This window comes from Trichoderma ghanense (genome assembly GCF_004382785.1).
Source record: "Trichoderma ghanense strain CCMA-1212 chromosome Unknown scaffold_2, whole genome shotgun sequence".
NCBI lineage: Eukaryota > Fungi > Ascomycota > Sordariomycetes > Hypocreales > Hypocreaceae > Trichoderma > Trichoderma ghanense.
In genome coordinates, this window is record NW_027395665.1 from 106,897 (window position 1) to 120,560 (window position 13,664).

Sequence of the window (13,664 nt, forward strand, 5' to 3'; positions counted from 1 at the left end):
GGGGTATCACTCCATAGATTCCTTTTTGGAGTTTGCCTGACTCAAGACATATCTTAACTGCAACCCAACCTGTCAGCAGAGTGGCAGGGGTCAGCATATGTCTGTGTCTAAGAGGTGTCCTGGGAACAAAGCGTGAGACGGACATTACTAGGACTCCAGAAGTACATGAATCAGCAATACTCCATCTTCTTCTTAGACACAGAAAATGCCCGTCTTTGGAGAACCTTCATCCGATGACCTCTCCAGTGATCCGACTCAACGGACACGATGGAGTTATGCGAGCTCCTCGGATCTGCCGCTGCCCGACGAAGATGCCACCCAGCCGTTCTGCCCTCGTCACGCTATCACTCTTGCTCGTCTAGACACGAAAGCCTTTGGGCCTCACCCAATGAAAGCATCCTCAGCAACTCCCCATCGTGATTGGCACTTTGGCAACCTGGACTATGTCCTGTCTCGCCGGGACTGGTGTCGAGCATGCGGCCTCATCGCAAACGTTATCCTCGAGGACCCCTCAAACTCCCTCTTGGAACGCAAAAGTGCAGAAATCATTGCCTGTTGGATATGGGACGGAGTGCTGGACGACAGCAGCAGCGACATGGGAACGCTCCGACTGAGGATCGCCCCGGAAATGGTTGGCTGGGAGAACCTCTTTGAGCCTTTCGATCTCGTTCCCTTGGCAGAAGATGATTCAGAGAACAAGCTGTTTCTGGGACGGAGAAGCGACGAGACTCGGTTCGACTTGGGGCTGGTCAAGCGCTGGATAAGCAACTGCGCTGAATGGCACGGTGGCGAGTGTTTGGATACGACGCCGTGGCAGACTCTGGATCTGGGCGTGCCCTTCATCCGAATGGTCTCCTTGAAGGAACTCAAGTTGGTCGAAACCTCGTGTCCGTCGCCGTATGTCGCACTGAGCTACGTCTGGGGCTCTGCTCCCGTGTTCAAGACGACACGGAGCAACATCAGCGACCTGATGCAGCAGCAAGGCTTGCCAGTGTCGTCTCTTCCACAATCTATCCGCGACGCCATGAGTCTCGCGCAGGAGCTCGGCTTCGAGCACATCTGGATCGACTCCATATGCATCATACAAGATTCCGGAGACGACAAAGCACAACAGCTCCGCATGATGGACAGCATCTACACTCGCGCAAACCTCACCATTGTTGCCGCAGCCGGCTCTCATGCCAACGCGGGAATCCCCGGACTGCAGCCAGGCACGAGGTCTCGGAAACAGCACCAATTCCGGGTCTCTGACGCTCTGGCTCTTGTGGCACTCCATCCGGACACGCATCGAAGCGCAGCAGCGACGACGTGGAACACCAGAGGCTGGACATATCAGGAGCTGCTTCTCTCGAAACGGTGCGTGTACTCCTTTCCCGACGGCTCGGTGAGCTTTCAGTGCTCGAGGGCCGTCTGGGGAGAGGATTATCATGCCGAGACGCCGCGCTTGAAGCGGTGCGCGCCGATGCTCGACATTTCGCTCAATCGAAGCTGGATGTCTCCCGGAAGCGTCAGGGAGAGAGGCGCTCCCACCGTTCACGTAAGGGGCACGCCGTATCTACATGAATACTCTCGCCTCGTCGAGGCGTACACCGGACGCAACATGTCCTATGCAAGTGACCGGCTCGCAGGCATCAGCGGCGTCCTAGACGTCCTCCGGCGAGAGTTCAGCCTCTATTTCCTTCACGGGCTGCCAGAGGTCCTCATACACATGGCTCTTCTCTGGCAGCCGCGGAACAAGCTGAGGCGCGTGCCCAAAGATGCCAGCACTGGCCTGCCGCTGTTCCCGAGCTGGTCGTGGACTGGCTGGACTGGACCCGTGGGCTACGAGGACTGGAATGCCTTCAATAGCATGCCTGAGCTGGAGGATCGAGCGAAGCGGGTGATGCCCTTTGCGAAGCTAGCCAAGATGGGACCGAGAGGGCTCGAATACTTGACTCCCCCAACTGAAGTCGAAGCATCCCGCAGTTGGTCCCGAATCGCTACCCCTAACGACGGGATATGCTACGTCTTTGGCACAGATACTCACAGATACCATTCAGTCCCTTCCATGTCATCGTCTGCGATGCTCGAACAGGTCAATACAAGCGGGCAGCCGCCTTGTCTCTGTCTGCGGACACGCAAGGCAAGCTTCCGACTGACCAACCTCATCCTAAGCCCAGACTTTGGCAAAGACGACTTCCCCATCGAGCAACGAGGCCGGTTTGGGCTCTCCCTGCCATCGCCATCCGCAGGGGATCGACCCTGGCTGGGGACCATTCTCCTGCCTGTGCAGTATCACGCCAAGATGGCGCAAGACCACGAGTTCATCGTCTTGTCGGAGAGCTATGGGTTCACTCGCCAGGAGGTGGCGCCTGCGACGGCTGGGCGGATGAAGCCGTTTGAGGTGTACGATGTGATGATGGTTCGACGGGTTGCCGGGGAGGAACTGGCGCAGCATCGAGCTCAACTTGGAGCATTGGGGGCTGAGATAGGTGAACAGGGTTGGCTGGATGGAAGGAGTATAGTGGAGAGAATTGGAGTCGGGAGGATGCTGAAGAGTGCCTGGAGTGATGACGGCGATTGGGAAGACTTTGTCCTCGTCTGATAGCTTGTGTACCATGTTGATTCGTAGAAGTAGTGCTTAAGAAGAGGTCAAGTGCATACATGTAATCTATGACTGGCTGTTCGGGAGGCACCCTGTCAGGTCTCTAAACGCCGCCTCAATCGCCATGACCGTAAGACTGACGATTAAATCAATCTGGCTCATCGTCACGTTATATGGCGGCGCGATCAGGATGTGATCACCGAGTGTGCCATCGACTGATCCGCTCCCTGGGTACAGCATAATGCCACCATCCTCCGTCAAGTCCAGGCCCTTCTGGTGAACCAGCATGCCAACGTCGAGCTCGCGCTCAAACGGCGTCTTGGAGGCCTTGTCTTTGACAAACTCAATCTATGTGCACACATATATATATCATCAGCACTCTGTAAACCAAATGTCTTAACAATTGCGCGGGAGAACAATGTTTGGAATGCGGAGACCACCACCACTTACACCCCAGAAGAGCCCACGGCCTCGAACATCACCCACGTGGCGGTGATGGCCAAGCCTCTGCTTGAGCAAGCTCCCCAGATACTTGCCGGTGTCAAGCACGTTATCAACAAGCCCTTCTTCCCGTATGATCCGATGGACTTGCGCCGCCGCGGCACACGAGATGGGGTGCGCCTGATATGTATGTCCATGGGAGAAGCGCCTATCGTCTCCACCATCAGCGCCGAAATCGGCATCACTCAAGGGGGGGGGGGGGGGGACAGTCCAGCTCATAGGCTTACCCAGATCCCTCTTCCAAGGCCCTGGTGACGCGGTGGCCAACCAAAACACCAGCAATGGGCGCATAACCGCCTCCGAGGCCCTTGCCCACGGTCTGGATGTCGGGAACAACGCCCTCCTGCTCCCAGGCGTGCATCGTGCCTGTTCGGCCCATTCCGCACATTACCTCGTCAAGCACCAGGAGCGCTCCATGCCTATCGCATACGGCTCTCACGGCCTTGAAGTATCCCTCAACCGCCGGAACACATCCAAGTGCCTTGGTCGTATCAGTTAAAATGGTCCAGGGGGGTCAGGGCAAGCCGTAGATTAAGGAGGGGGACTTTGTACGAACCGCGCCAACAACCGTCTCCGCGATGAAGGCGCAGACATTCTGAGGTCCCACGCGCTGGAACTCGGCATCCAGCTCTTCCGCGAGCCTGTCCACGTATTCTGCCACGCTCTCGGCGTCCGGCTTGTTTCTGTAGGCGTTGCACGGCGAAACATGAGAGACGTTTTGCATCAGAATCGGTTCATATCCTTTCCTTCGACCGGCGTGGCCGCCCACGGATAGGGCGCCCAACGTCGTTCCGTGATAGGACTCCCTGCGAGCTATGAACTGCGTCCGGCTGGGCTCTGGAGTGGGCAGTTCCAGGAAATACTGGCGACAGAGCTTCATTGCTGCTTCCATCGCTTCCGAACCTGTGATGCTCTCCCGAGTTTTCAGTTGGACTTGTGACTTGGATTACAGCGTCTAGACATGGGCGAATGGGATATATGTCTTGATCATACCGGAACAGACAATGACTGCCCTTGCCATCTGGCCGCCCGTGCTTTGGATCAGCTGCTGGCACAAGTCCTCGGCGCTCGGGCACGAGTAAAACATGGTGTGGCAGTAGTCCAGCGTCCTGGCTTGGGCCGCAATCGCCTCGATGACTCGCTCGTCGCCGTGGCCGATGCAGGACACGGCCGCTCCTCCGGTGGCATCGAGAATTCTTCTGCCATTGTCAAACTCGATGTAAAGCCCGGATGATGACACGACGCGGGAGGGAGCGAGCTTCAAGTCTCGATGTAGGACTGCGCTGCAAGCGGCGTCAACAGCGCCTGTGCCTGTCTCGCTCGGCATCGTGAGATCCTGTAAGGGAGCTTTGATAGGTCTGAGAGCGAACAAGAGAAGGCGGATTGACAGGCTCGGTAGTTTAATGCAATATGACGAGCAGGAAGCAGATCTCGGTTGTAAGACGTCTATGATGCCCGAGCTCATGAGCGGGCGACTCATGGGATGTTCAACGTAAACTTTATACACGACAACGTATGTTACTGTCCTCGGAATACAGCTTCAGGATCGTTCTACATGGCCTTTCTGTAGAGATTTCATAATGATTTTGCACTCTACCGCCATCAACACTAATCTCTCAAAGCCCCCCCCTCCCCCCGCATGATGCTCGTATTGCTATCGCGATGCCAAACCAGATCCAGCCACTGCTTTCTAACCCGAACAAGCAACCCGAGATGTTCAATTCAACCTGCTTGTCAGCCGTAGCACCTCATTGGCGGAGCGCTGATTGCCAAGTCGGCTTTTGACTCAATTCTCTCTCTCCCCCCTCTGTCCGCGCCTCCATGCCTCGCAGCAGATAACTGGGCTGCGATCCTATTGCAACGATGGAGACACTCATTCAATTGATGACCAAGTTTTATGCATAAACATGTATGTCATAGGGGATGGGCATCTGTCACATGGAGGGAAAGAGCTCAGAAACTGGATGGGTTTAGAAAATGCCGTCGACGCAAGTGTTACAAGAGAAGAGCAGTTTGAGGGACAAGACAAGGGATCTTATAAGCTTGAGGTAGATCGGGACTAAAGCATAAAGCAGATGCAACGTGCTTTTTCTGGACGAGAGTCAACCATACTGTCGATCAATCAAACAATTTCAACTCATCATTTCCTGCCTGCTGCTCAGAAGACTCTCGTATTTCCCATCTCCGAGGGCTGCTATACATATGCTGGCAACCCCTCAACCTCTCCGGAAAGACCCTCGAAAGAGCAAAGTCAACCACAGGTGACAAACAAAAACTCATCACGTTGATACGAGAGTCAATCAATCGCGAGATTTGGCCATGACCCAAACACGAGCATCAACACCATCGCCGCCTTTGCCTACCGGCAATCGACCACGAATCCGTCATCTGGGCTACAGCCCCGGCAAGTTTGCACCAGGACCCAAAATCTCCATCCTCGATGTCCCCGGTGACCCTGCTTTCCCCCCTCCCCTCCAGTGCTGCTCAACTCCGTGAGCGTGCTCACTGAATCCCGTCTGGGAGTTCAAGTTGGCCAGGTTACTGTCCGTCAAGGCACCGACATCCACACAGGGTTGACCGTCATCCCCTGCCTCGCGGAGTGAAAGACACTCGACTCAGGCCTTGCTACGCGGCAACCCACGATCTCAACGGAATGGGCGAACTGACAGGATCCCATGCTCTCGCTGAACATGGATACATGAACACTGTAAGCGCCCCTCCTAGCATCATGAATCCCGTGCCATCACATATGCTGGGCGACTCTCACTGACCCGGCACAACTTTTACTAGAGCCAATTGCAATTACAAACACCGTCAGCGTCGGCAAAGCCTACGACGGCCTGTTCCCGTGGGAGATTGAGCAGGCACGCAACAACGGCGAGGACGACATCGAAAGCCTGCGGCGATTCTCCATTCCCGTTCGTCGGAGAGACCTACGATGGACCGCTCAACGACATCAGCGCCTCCGGTGATAGGCAAGGCCTCCGTCTACCTTGCCATTGACGCTACCCAGATGCAGACAGAGGGCCTTGGAGGGCAACTGCGACGTCTCGCACAGCACGCCGGCATGGGCATCACTCAAGTTAGAAGAAGAATGCTCCCTCGCTGCATTCTCTTCCCCTGTGTTGCTCGCTCTTGTCGTCTGCCCTCTGCCGGTGGGAGGCCACTCGGCAGGGCGAAACTTTTCTGGAGAGATATTCCTCGCCCTGTCGACAGGGACTTCCCCGGACCAACTCGCGACCTCATCAGACGGGTTTGCACATCTGCCACCACTGAAAACTCAGCCTGTCGAAACTACTCAAGAACGAAACTATCGACACTCTCTTCTACGTTGCTTCAGAAACTACGGAAGAAGCCATCCTGAACGCCATGTGCAAGGCAGAGAGACGTTGGTGGGATTCAAGGGAAGGACCACGGCGCCTCTGGCCGGTCGACAGGGTGCGAGAGCTGCTGAACAAGTATAGGGTCGGCGTGAGAAAATGATTCGCAATTACAGGCTGTTGAAATTATCCCCCATGTATTCAAAGTCCACTGCTCGACATCAATTGTAATTAATCCACCACCCCTTGAGGTAGAATGGCCACATAGTCTATCGCCGCCTGCTCCTGAGCATCCCCCGTCCCCCTGACGGTCAGCTCGTCCCCTCTCGAGATCCTGACCCCCTCAAACGAGATACGGATCGCCGAGTGGCAGTCAAGAAACGTGCTGAAGTCGTGGCCAAGATGAGTCTCCGAGTCGCCCTTCCACTGGCCGAGAGACTTGCCGTTCAGCAGCACGTCGTAGCTGGCACTCCCACCCATCACATCGTAGTAGTTGACAGCGACAGTATACTTTCCGCTCGGGACGTTCAGCCTCGTCGTGGCGATGCCTGTTCCGTTGGTAGCAATCGCCTTGTACTTGGACGCGCACTCGGTGGGCGAGACGTTGACGGCCGTGAACCCCGAGAGGTCCATGTCTTCGGCCTCGATCCGATGCGGATGGTTCCGAACGCGGTTGAGCTGGTCCGGGATGCTCGACAGGTTTCGATAAAACTCGCTGATGCCATCCCGCCAGACGAGCGAGTGGCCAGCCTGATACTGCAGCTTGTACAAGACGGCCTCGTATCTCTCGGCGTCAATCTTGCTGCTGAGCGACCGCCACGCCGCCGGGAACTTTTGCACCGTCGCAGCACCGGCATAGTGAGCGTCGTAGAAGTGCTGGATGACGGACTTGCCAGAGTGCAGCCTGAAGGTGTACGGAACGTGGTGGAACCACAGCATCAGGTCGTCAGGGGTGGTCTCGGCGTGCTCAAACCTGGCGGCGACCTCCTTGGGATACTGCCCGGCGTTGCCCGTGCCGTTCGAAACGGTGCGGTCCATGCCAATCGTCTTGCGGTCGGCGCGAGTCCACTGGCCCCAGCCGTTGTTGTCCTGAGAGGCGGGATTGGCGCCGTAGTGAGTGTAGAGGATGTCGGTCAGGGTCTGGATGCCGAGGTTGCCGCTGTATCCCTCGTACGCGGGCCACGACTCGAGAGACATGTCGGCAATGGTCGAAACGACGTCTCGGTCCAGGCCAAACGTCAGACGAGTCCATTCCTCGACCAGGTCTCGAGAGTCTGCCCGCGGGTTCCAGGCAAGTCGTCCATACGCAAACATGTTGGACATGGCGAGGTGACTGCCCAGCCACGTATCGTCCATGCCGACGTTGATGACCCCAGCATATCCGCCGAGCTTGTGGTTAAACACCTCGCCGGAGATTATGTCGCGGACATGCGACTGGCGGTTGTTGTACCGCATGTCGAAGCCCAGTACCGTCTGCCACAGCGGCGGCAGATAGACCAGGTGCGACTGCTGGCCGAGATACTCCTGCGTGACCTCCAGCTCGATGGACACGGCCGTCTTGGGCAGGTTGGCAAACAGGGGAGACGCAGGCTCTCGGACCTGGAAGTCGATGGGGCCGTACTTGATCTGGACGAGGACGTTGTCGTCAAACTGGCCGTCCAGATCCTTGAAGAAGTCGACGGCGGCATTCGCCCGGTCGGCCTTCCAGTCTGTCTCGTTGAGCTGGTCGTAGACAAAGGCCCGGAAGACGACAATGCCGCCGTGAGGCTCCACGGCCTTTGCAAACAGGTTGGCGCCCTCTGCCAGCGTGCGGTTGTACGTCAGGGGCCCCGGCTGGCCCTCGGAGTTGGCCTTGACCAGGTAGCCGGCAAGGTCAGGCACGAGCTGGTAGATCCTGTCCGTCTTGTCCGTCCACCACTTGATGACGGCGTCGTCCAGGGGGTCAAACGTCGACAGCTCCCCGAGAACCTGCGGCGAGGCAAAGTTGAGCGAGATGCCGACGTTGACGCCCCACGGCCGGAACAGGTCGGCGATTCTCTTGAGGCCGACGAGATTCGTCTCGTTGAGGAGGTTGGCATCGGCGTTGACGTTGTTGATGACGATGCCGTTGAGGCCCACCGAAGCCAGCAGGCGGCCGTAGAGCGGGACTCGGGAGAGATCCTCCTTGATGAGCCCGTCCTCGAAGAAGATGGATGGCCCTCCATAGCCCCTCTCGATGCTTCCGTGGGCCGCAGTCGCCGCATTGAGGTTGTCCCACTGGTTGGACCATCGAACTGGCGCGCTGGGGTTCGAGGCAAACGCCTTTTCCGAAAAGTCTCCCTGGCCGAGGAGGGAGAGATACTGAAAGGCGCCGTAGAGAGCCCCTCGCTCGTTCTGGCCGATGATCTGGACGGATCCGCCCTTTGTGCTCAGCCAGTATCCGTCATCCTTGAGGCTCGGCCTTGGTGAGAGCTTGCCACAGGCAGACTGGTACGTGTCTAGGGTGGAAACGACGATGCTCTTCTGCGCAGAGCAATACTTTCCTCCACCGGAGCTGACGTCGAGATCAAGGCCTAGGATGCCTTTGATGCCCTTGTGAAGCTCTGACGAAGCACTCGCCAGGGGGCCGTTCTTGGAGGCGTTGAGGACAACGATGCGGTCTGGGAAGGAGTTGAGGTGACCCCTTGTCGCAGAAGATGGAAGACGAGCGTATCGCAACCAGGCGTCGATGCCGCTTTCAGCAAAGACGGGCACAATGGCCGCCAGCAGCAGCAGAAGAAGAAGAGGACTGCGTATCACCATGACTGCGCCGCTTGTGCCTCGAGGCTGGATGATGGAGCCGTTGACCCAACGTCGCCAATGGGCATGGCCATCTGTTATATACATGCACCATCATAAGGCATGAGTAGACCGCTTCCATCCCCATTGAATTGTTGCATCATTCGAGGGCCAATGTGCCAACACGTTCATCTCGTCAAGCAGCAGGTTGTCTCTGCCCTTGTCGACCAGGGGAAGGGCCTTTAGCCTAAAGTGTGGACGTTCAAGGCCCGCCTGGAGATGCTGGGCTGCACTTGGAGACTCGAGGGGGGTTGGAGAAGACGAGATCTGCAGCAATTCTTGGCTGTTGCATGCTGTGCCGATGGGTAAAGCTCTGGGTAATGGGGAGCTGCTTCGTGCTGACGTCTGTCCTAGAGTCGTTGCAGTCGGTTCCGTTCATGGTTGAGACCCTGCCTGCTTCTGCCCTCCTTTCGATGGTAGATTCAACACATTGAGAGTACACACGTACAATTCCCGATCCAAGAATGAGCTGTATCTGTACTGCCTCGCACATGGTTCCCCATACTCTTGCTTCTCCCCACATTCAAAGGCACAGCGGCATCTGCTGGAGTGCTGCTACCCCACAGACTTGCGGAGAAGCTATTCCGCATGTCGAACCCATGGACCGTTGATGAGGGGCTCCGGCAAAAAGGGCCCGGCATTCGGCTTGCTCAGTTGAATCGACGGGTATTAGAAAGGAAACCTGGGGAACATGAATGCTGCCGTCCGTTTGTTCGTAGGGGTCAAGCAAGCGAAACTATCGCATTTTTGGTATCCTTGCTCGACTAAATGTGTATTGATTACCTGCTTAGAAGCTCATGCCGCCGTCATCCTGTCAAGCTTGAGAGCTCCTCGGATCCTTGCTGGTATTTGGCTTATACATGATATACATACAACTAAGAAAAGGCACAATCCCCAGAGTCCACGCACTCGTGAATCAAAAAATTGTATCCTCCAATAGGAAAAATTCCCTTTTCACAAGCCCGTAGACACTCACTCACTGGGACACTTGTCCCCGCATACAGCTTCTTTTACCCCAGGCCCAGTAGGCCGGCATGCTGCAGATGGCGGTTCAGCCTAAATTCGTCGACAAGCTTAGAAGACTCCCGGCGAGAGGAATCTCTGTTCCTTGCAGTTGCATACTATACGGAATGGGGCGTCCTAGCTGTCTGTGCCCCATGCAGAGTGAAGCCTTGGTATTGATCTTACTCCCATTGCCCCCGATATCGTTCCATCAAGAGTATTAGTTCTCCGGACACCTGGCACAGCAACCTCCCGTCCACATAAGTCCGGCACAAAGTTCCGAGAGCTGAGACTGCTACGTTAGCTTTGAATATGGACCAAGTGCCGGAGCTGAGCTTTGGATACTCACTCGGATGCTGTTGGGTTTACTGGACTCTATCTCTTCAGACAGGCTAACAAACTCTACAAGGGCTAACAAATGTTCGTCATCTTCTTTCTCACGTATCCACCACGGCTACTCCTTCATTCCATTTCCCGTCATGAAGCACGTTCAGAAACTCTCTGATATGATCAACAACAGTACTTTTCTTCCACAACTACGGCTCCTTTAAACTTGGGAGTTGAAAGGATACGTGGGTTGATCTACATCAAGTTGCAGTTCTCCGTTCAAAAATACTCCGAGACGCCCCGTTCGCAGGTAGGGAGCGTCCTTCCCTCGACTCCATACCACATTTGCATCCTTCTTAGACTTCCTCCGTGCCTATCTCACGCTCGCTGCTCTGCTGAGCATTGACGTGCCGCTGCCCTAGTTTCCAACCTCACTCTCCGCTCCTCTCTCCAGACGGGACCATACCGAGTAACAATGCACAGCGTCGGACTTAGTGCAATAATAAGGAGTCCAATCAAGGTATACGCCCATCCCGTCCCCATGGCCCGAGTCATAGGCTCGATCACGGCAGATCCGCCCGCCGCCATGAGACACCTCGTCAGGTTACTTGCCGCCGAGGCAGTCGACGGCGAGTTTGGGTAGAGGTCAACGATCAAGAGGTTCATGCTATTGTAGCAAGCAGTAAGAAAAAGCGCCATGGCAAACGTGAGGATCAGAGGCGCCGAGATGTGCGTCTTCATCTCAGCAGCCCAGCCGAAGCCGATGATTGCTGCGGCCCCCACGTAGACGAAGGGCCAGACAATGTTGAGTCTCGCCTTCTCAAGGGGGAAGTTGGCCAAATCGTCTCCTCGCTCCTTGTCGACTGAAAAGCCGTGGGAGCGGGCGTATCGCTTGTAGTTCCAGTCTTGGATATATCCGTTGGCCACAATGGAGAGCGCTGCTCCCACGCCAAAGGGTCTGGGGAGAAATCAAAGCAGATGTTAGGGCATAGCTCTGTCAAGACGTATCTGATATGGTTGGAACGAGCTCACATATAACACAGTCCTATCTGCAGCGTGTCCACATGGTATATCTCGGACAGCAGATTCGACAAGTTGGCAGTGACCGTGTACCAGGACGTGTAGATGATGGCGTTGTAGAACAGAGTCACGGCACAGTCTTTCTCGCTGATAATCAACAGCGTCTTAAAGGGGTTCGGAAGTCTCAGCTTGCAAGGCTTAGGCTCTCCTGGTGCCGCACTGTCATCTGGCTGCTTGGCCACGGCTTTACGACGAGCAACTTGGCTGAGAAGAGAACGACTCCACCAGGCCGTTGGTGGAATGGAGCCGTTCCCAACGACTTTTCTTGCAGTTTCCGGAACCGTAATGGCGAAGACGATGAGGTATACGCTGCCGCACTGTGATGGTCAGCTCTCACGAAGTTGACACGAACAGTCTCAGAAAACATACGATGGTCAAAAACCTAGCTGTAGGTTAGTCGGCAGCTATATCAGGAGGCAAATCGAGTGCTCTGGAAAGCGACGTACCAGAATATAGACCTCCAGCCAAGATATTCCGCGAGGACGCCTCCTAGTATCGGCCCTTGTCTTGTGTCAGTGAACTAGTAACCACCCCAAGATCACACATGTTATGGTCCTCTTACCAATTGCTGGTCCAAGCTTCATACAAGTCAGTCAATAAACAGTATCAGAACTGGAAAGACTTTTCTATATCCTTACCATGATCCCGCTTTGCGCTGCACCCATATATCTGCCACGTTCGGCCGGCGTCGAAATATCCGCAATGACTCCGCTGTTCAACGCATATGTCCCACCGGATCCAGAACTCTACCGATATATGAGAATGGGACCAATCTTGACCCAGCCGTGGAGACGACAATCTCCTTACCTGAAGACAACGGAGGACAAACAAGGCCGGATAGCTCGATTGGCTCGCCAAGCCAATATTTGCCGCTATATAGATGATGAACGAAATCAAGTATGCGGGACGCCGCCCCGCAATGTCGGCAAGATCGCCATAAAAGGACGGAGCAAGGCCTTGGAAGATCAGGAACGCAGTAACGGTAAGGTTGATCAGCGACGGGGAGACCCCAAGATATCCGGGTAGGCTAGGGATGCTGGGAAGATATGTATTTGCGGAAAGGGGCGCGAAGAAGCCTCCCAGGCCGGACATGAAAACGATGTAGGCCTTTTGTCGCTGGGTGTATATGGAATAGGCTGGCTGGTTTTCTGCCTCGAGAGGCTTTTCCCTTGAGCCTGGAGTCTCGACTCCATCATTGTGTACTGCTGGATCATTCAAAGTCTCTTCAGAACATCTTCTTTCTGCGACGTTTGAGGCCTTGGAAGACATTGTCGTAAAGAGAACGAGAGGCGAAAGCTTGAAAAAGAGCGTGTAGTGATATCCGGAGGACTGTTGTTGCCCGAGTCCATGGAGAGATGGATACCGGAAGTATTTAAGCATAGAATTCACCTGATACCACCGTCGTTTTCTCCCATAGAAAGGCTATAAGGTATTCAATCGTTGGGAATCATCCTCCCTGGCGTTGCATCAAGCAGATTGCAGGCCGTGCTCCTTGTCTTGGCAGCTTCACTATGAAACCTGCTACATATCGTACACAGCCTGTCCCATCTCTCTGTGCTCCTGTGATGCCCGTATCCATGCTATCATCTTGATGTCGCTTGGGCTTTAAGTGGGACCGAGTAAAACATGTTATATCCGTGACTATCAAGATTTGAATTCAGTAATCGAGCTGCGTCGACCTTTGGATATAGATCATCATCCGATATAAGTAGGTCGTTCAAGTTGATCGTTTCAAAGTCAGACAGTTACAAGACGGTATGCCCCGACTTGTCGATGATTAATTTTTTTTTCCGTGGTTGATCTGCCGCCTTCTTATCAAAGGCGTGTTCACCTTATCGAAACTTATATCCTCCGTTGGGCTATGGGGTCTTGCTTGGCCGTATACCTTCGCTGATAGTTGTCTTCTGGTTGGACGCCGAGCAGAGTGAGACACCAGGGCGAAGCAAAAATTGGGCCGTGTAGATCACCAACTCGGCATTCAGGGAGTTGAATCACGAGGATGACAGCTCAAATACGGACGTGCTGACGCGTCC

At 55.1% G+C, this 13,664-nt stretch overlaps 5 protein-coding genes across 5 annotated transcripts; 2 read left to right on the plus strand and 3 right to left on the minus strand.

Annotated features, from left to right (window-relative positions):
- Positions 1-205: 205 nt before the first annotated feature.
- On the plus strand, positions 206-2,584 carry CCMA1212_002423 (uncharacterized protein; the record flags this gene model as incomplete). The annotated part of the gene is made up of 1 exon (XM_073699805.1): positions 206-2,584. One exon carries the CDS (start codon positions 206-208, stop codon positions 2,582-2,584), a length of 2,379 nt encoding a protein of 792 aa, XP_073561715.1.
- Positions 2,585-2,650: 66 nt separating this feature from the next.
- On the minus strand, positions 2,651-4,412 carry CCMA1212_002424 (uncharacterized protein; the record flags this gene model as incomplete). Its single annotated transcript, XM_073699806.1, has 5 exons — positions 2,651-2,932; positions 3,035-3,233; positions 3,313-3,566; positions 3,642-4,018; positions 4,079-4,412. 5 exons carry the CDS (start codon positions 4,410-4,412, stop codon positions 2,651-2,653), a joined length of 1,446 nt encoding a protein of 481 aa, XP_073561716.1.
- A 984-nt stretch (positions 4,413-5,396) lies between these two features.
- Positions 5,397-6,549, plus strand: CCMA1212_002425 (uncharacterized protein; the record flags this gene model as incomplete). Its single annotated transcript, XM_073699807.1, has 4 exons — positions 5,397-5,534; positions 5,623-5,792; positions 5,878-6,003; positions 6,169-6,549. The coding sequence occupies exons 1-4, from the start codon at positions 5,405-5,407 to the stop codon at positions 6,547-6,549; spliced, it is 807 nt and encodes a 268-aa protein (XP_073561717.1). The 5' UTR covers positions 5,397-5,404.
- Positions 6,550-6,636: 87 nt separating this feature from the next.
- Positions 6,637-9,186, minus strand: CCMA1212_002426 (uncharacterized protein; the record flags this gene model as incomplete). The annotated part of the gene is made up of 1 exon (XM_073699808.1): positions 6,637-9,186. One exon carries the CDS (start codon positions 9,184-9,186, stop codon positions 6,637-6,639), a length of 2,550 nt encoding a protein of 849 aa, XP_073561718.1.
- Positions 9,187-10,929: 1,743 nt separating this feature from the next.
- On the minus strand, positions 10,930-12,824 carry CCMA1212_002427 (putative transporter AQR1; the record flags this gene model as incomplete). The annotated part of the gene is made up of 5 exons (XM_073699809.1): positions 10,930-11,509; positions 11,584-11,948; positions 12,270-12,377; positions 12,439-12,799; positions 12,820-12,824. 5 exons carry the CDS (start codon positions 12,822-12,824, stop codon positions 10,930-10,932), a joined length of 1,419 nt encoding a protein of 472 aa, XP_073561719.1.
- Between the last annotated feature and the right edge of the window lie 840 nt (positions 12,825-13,664).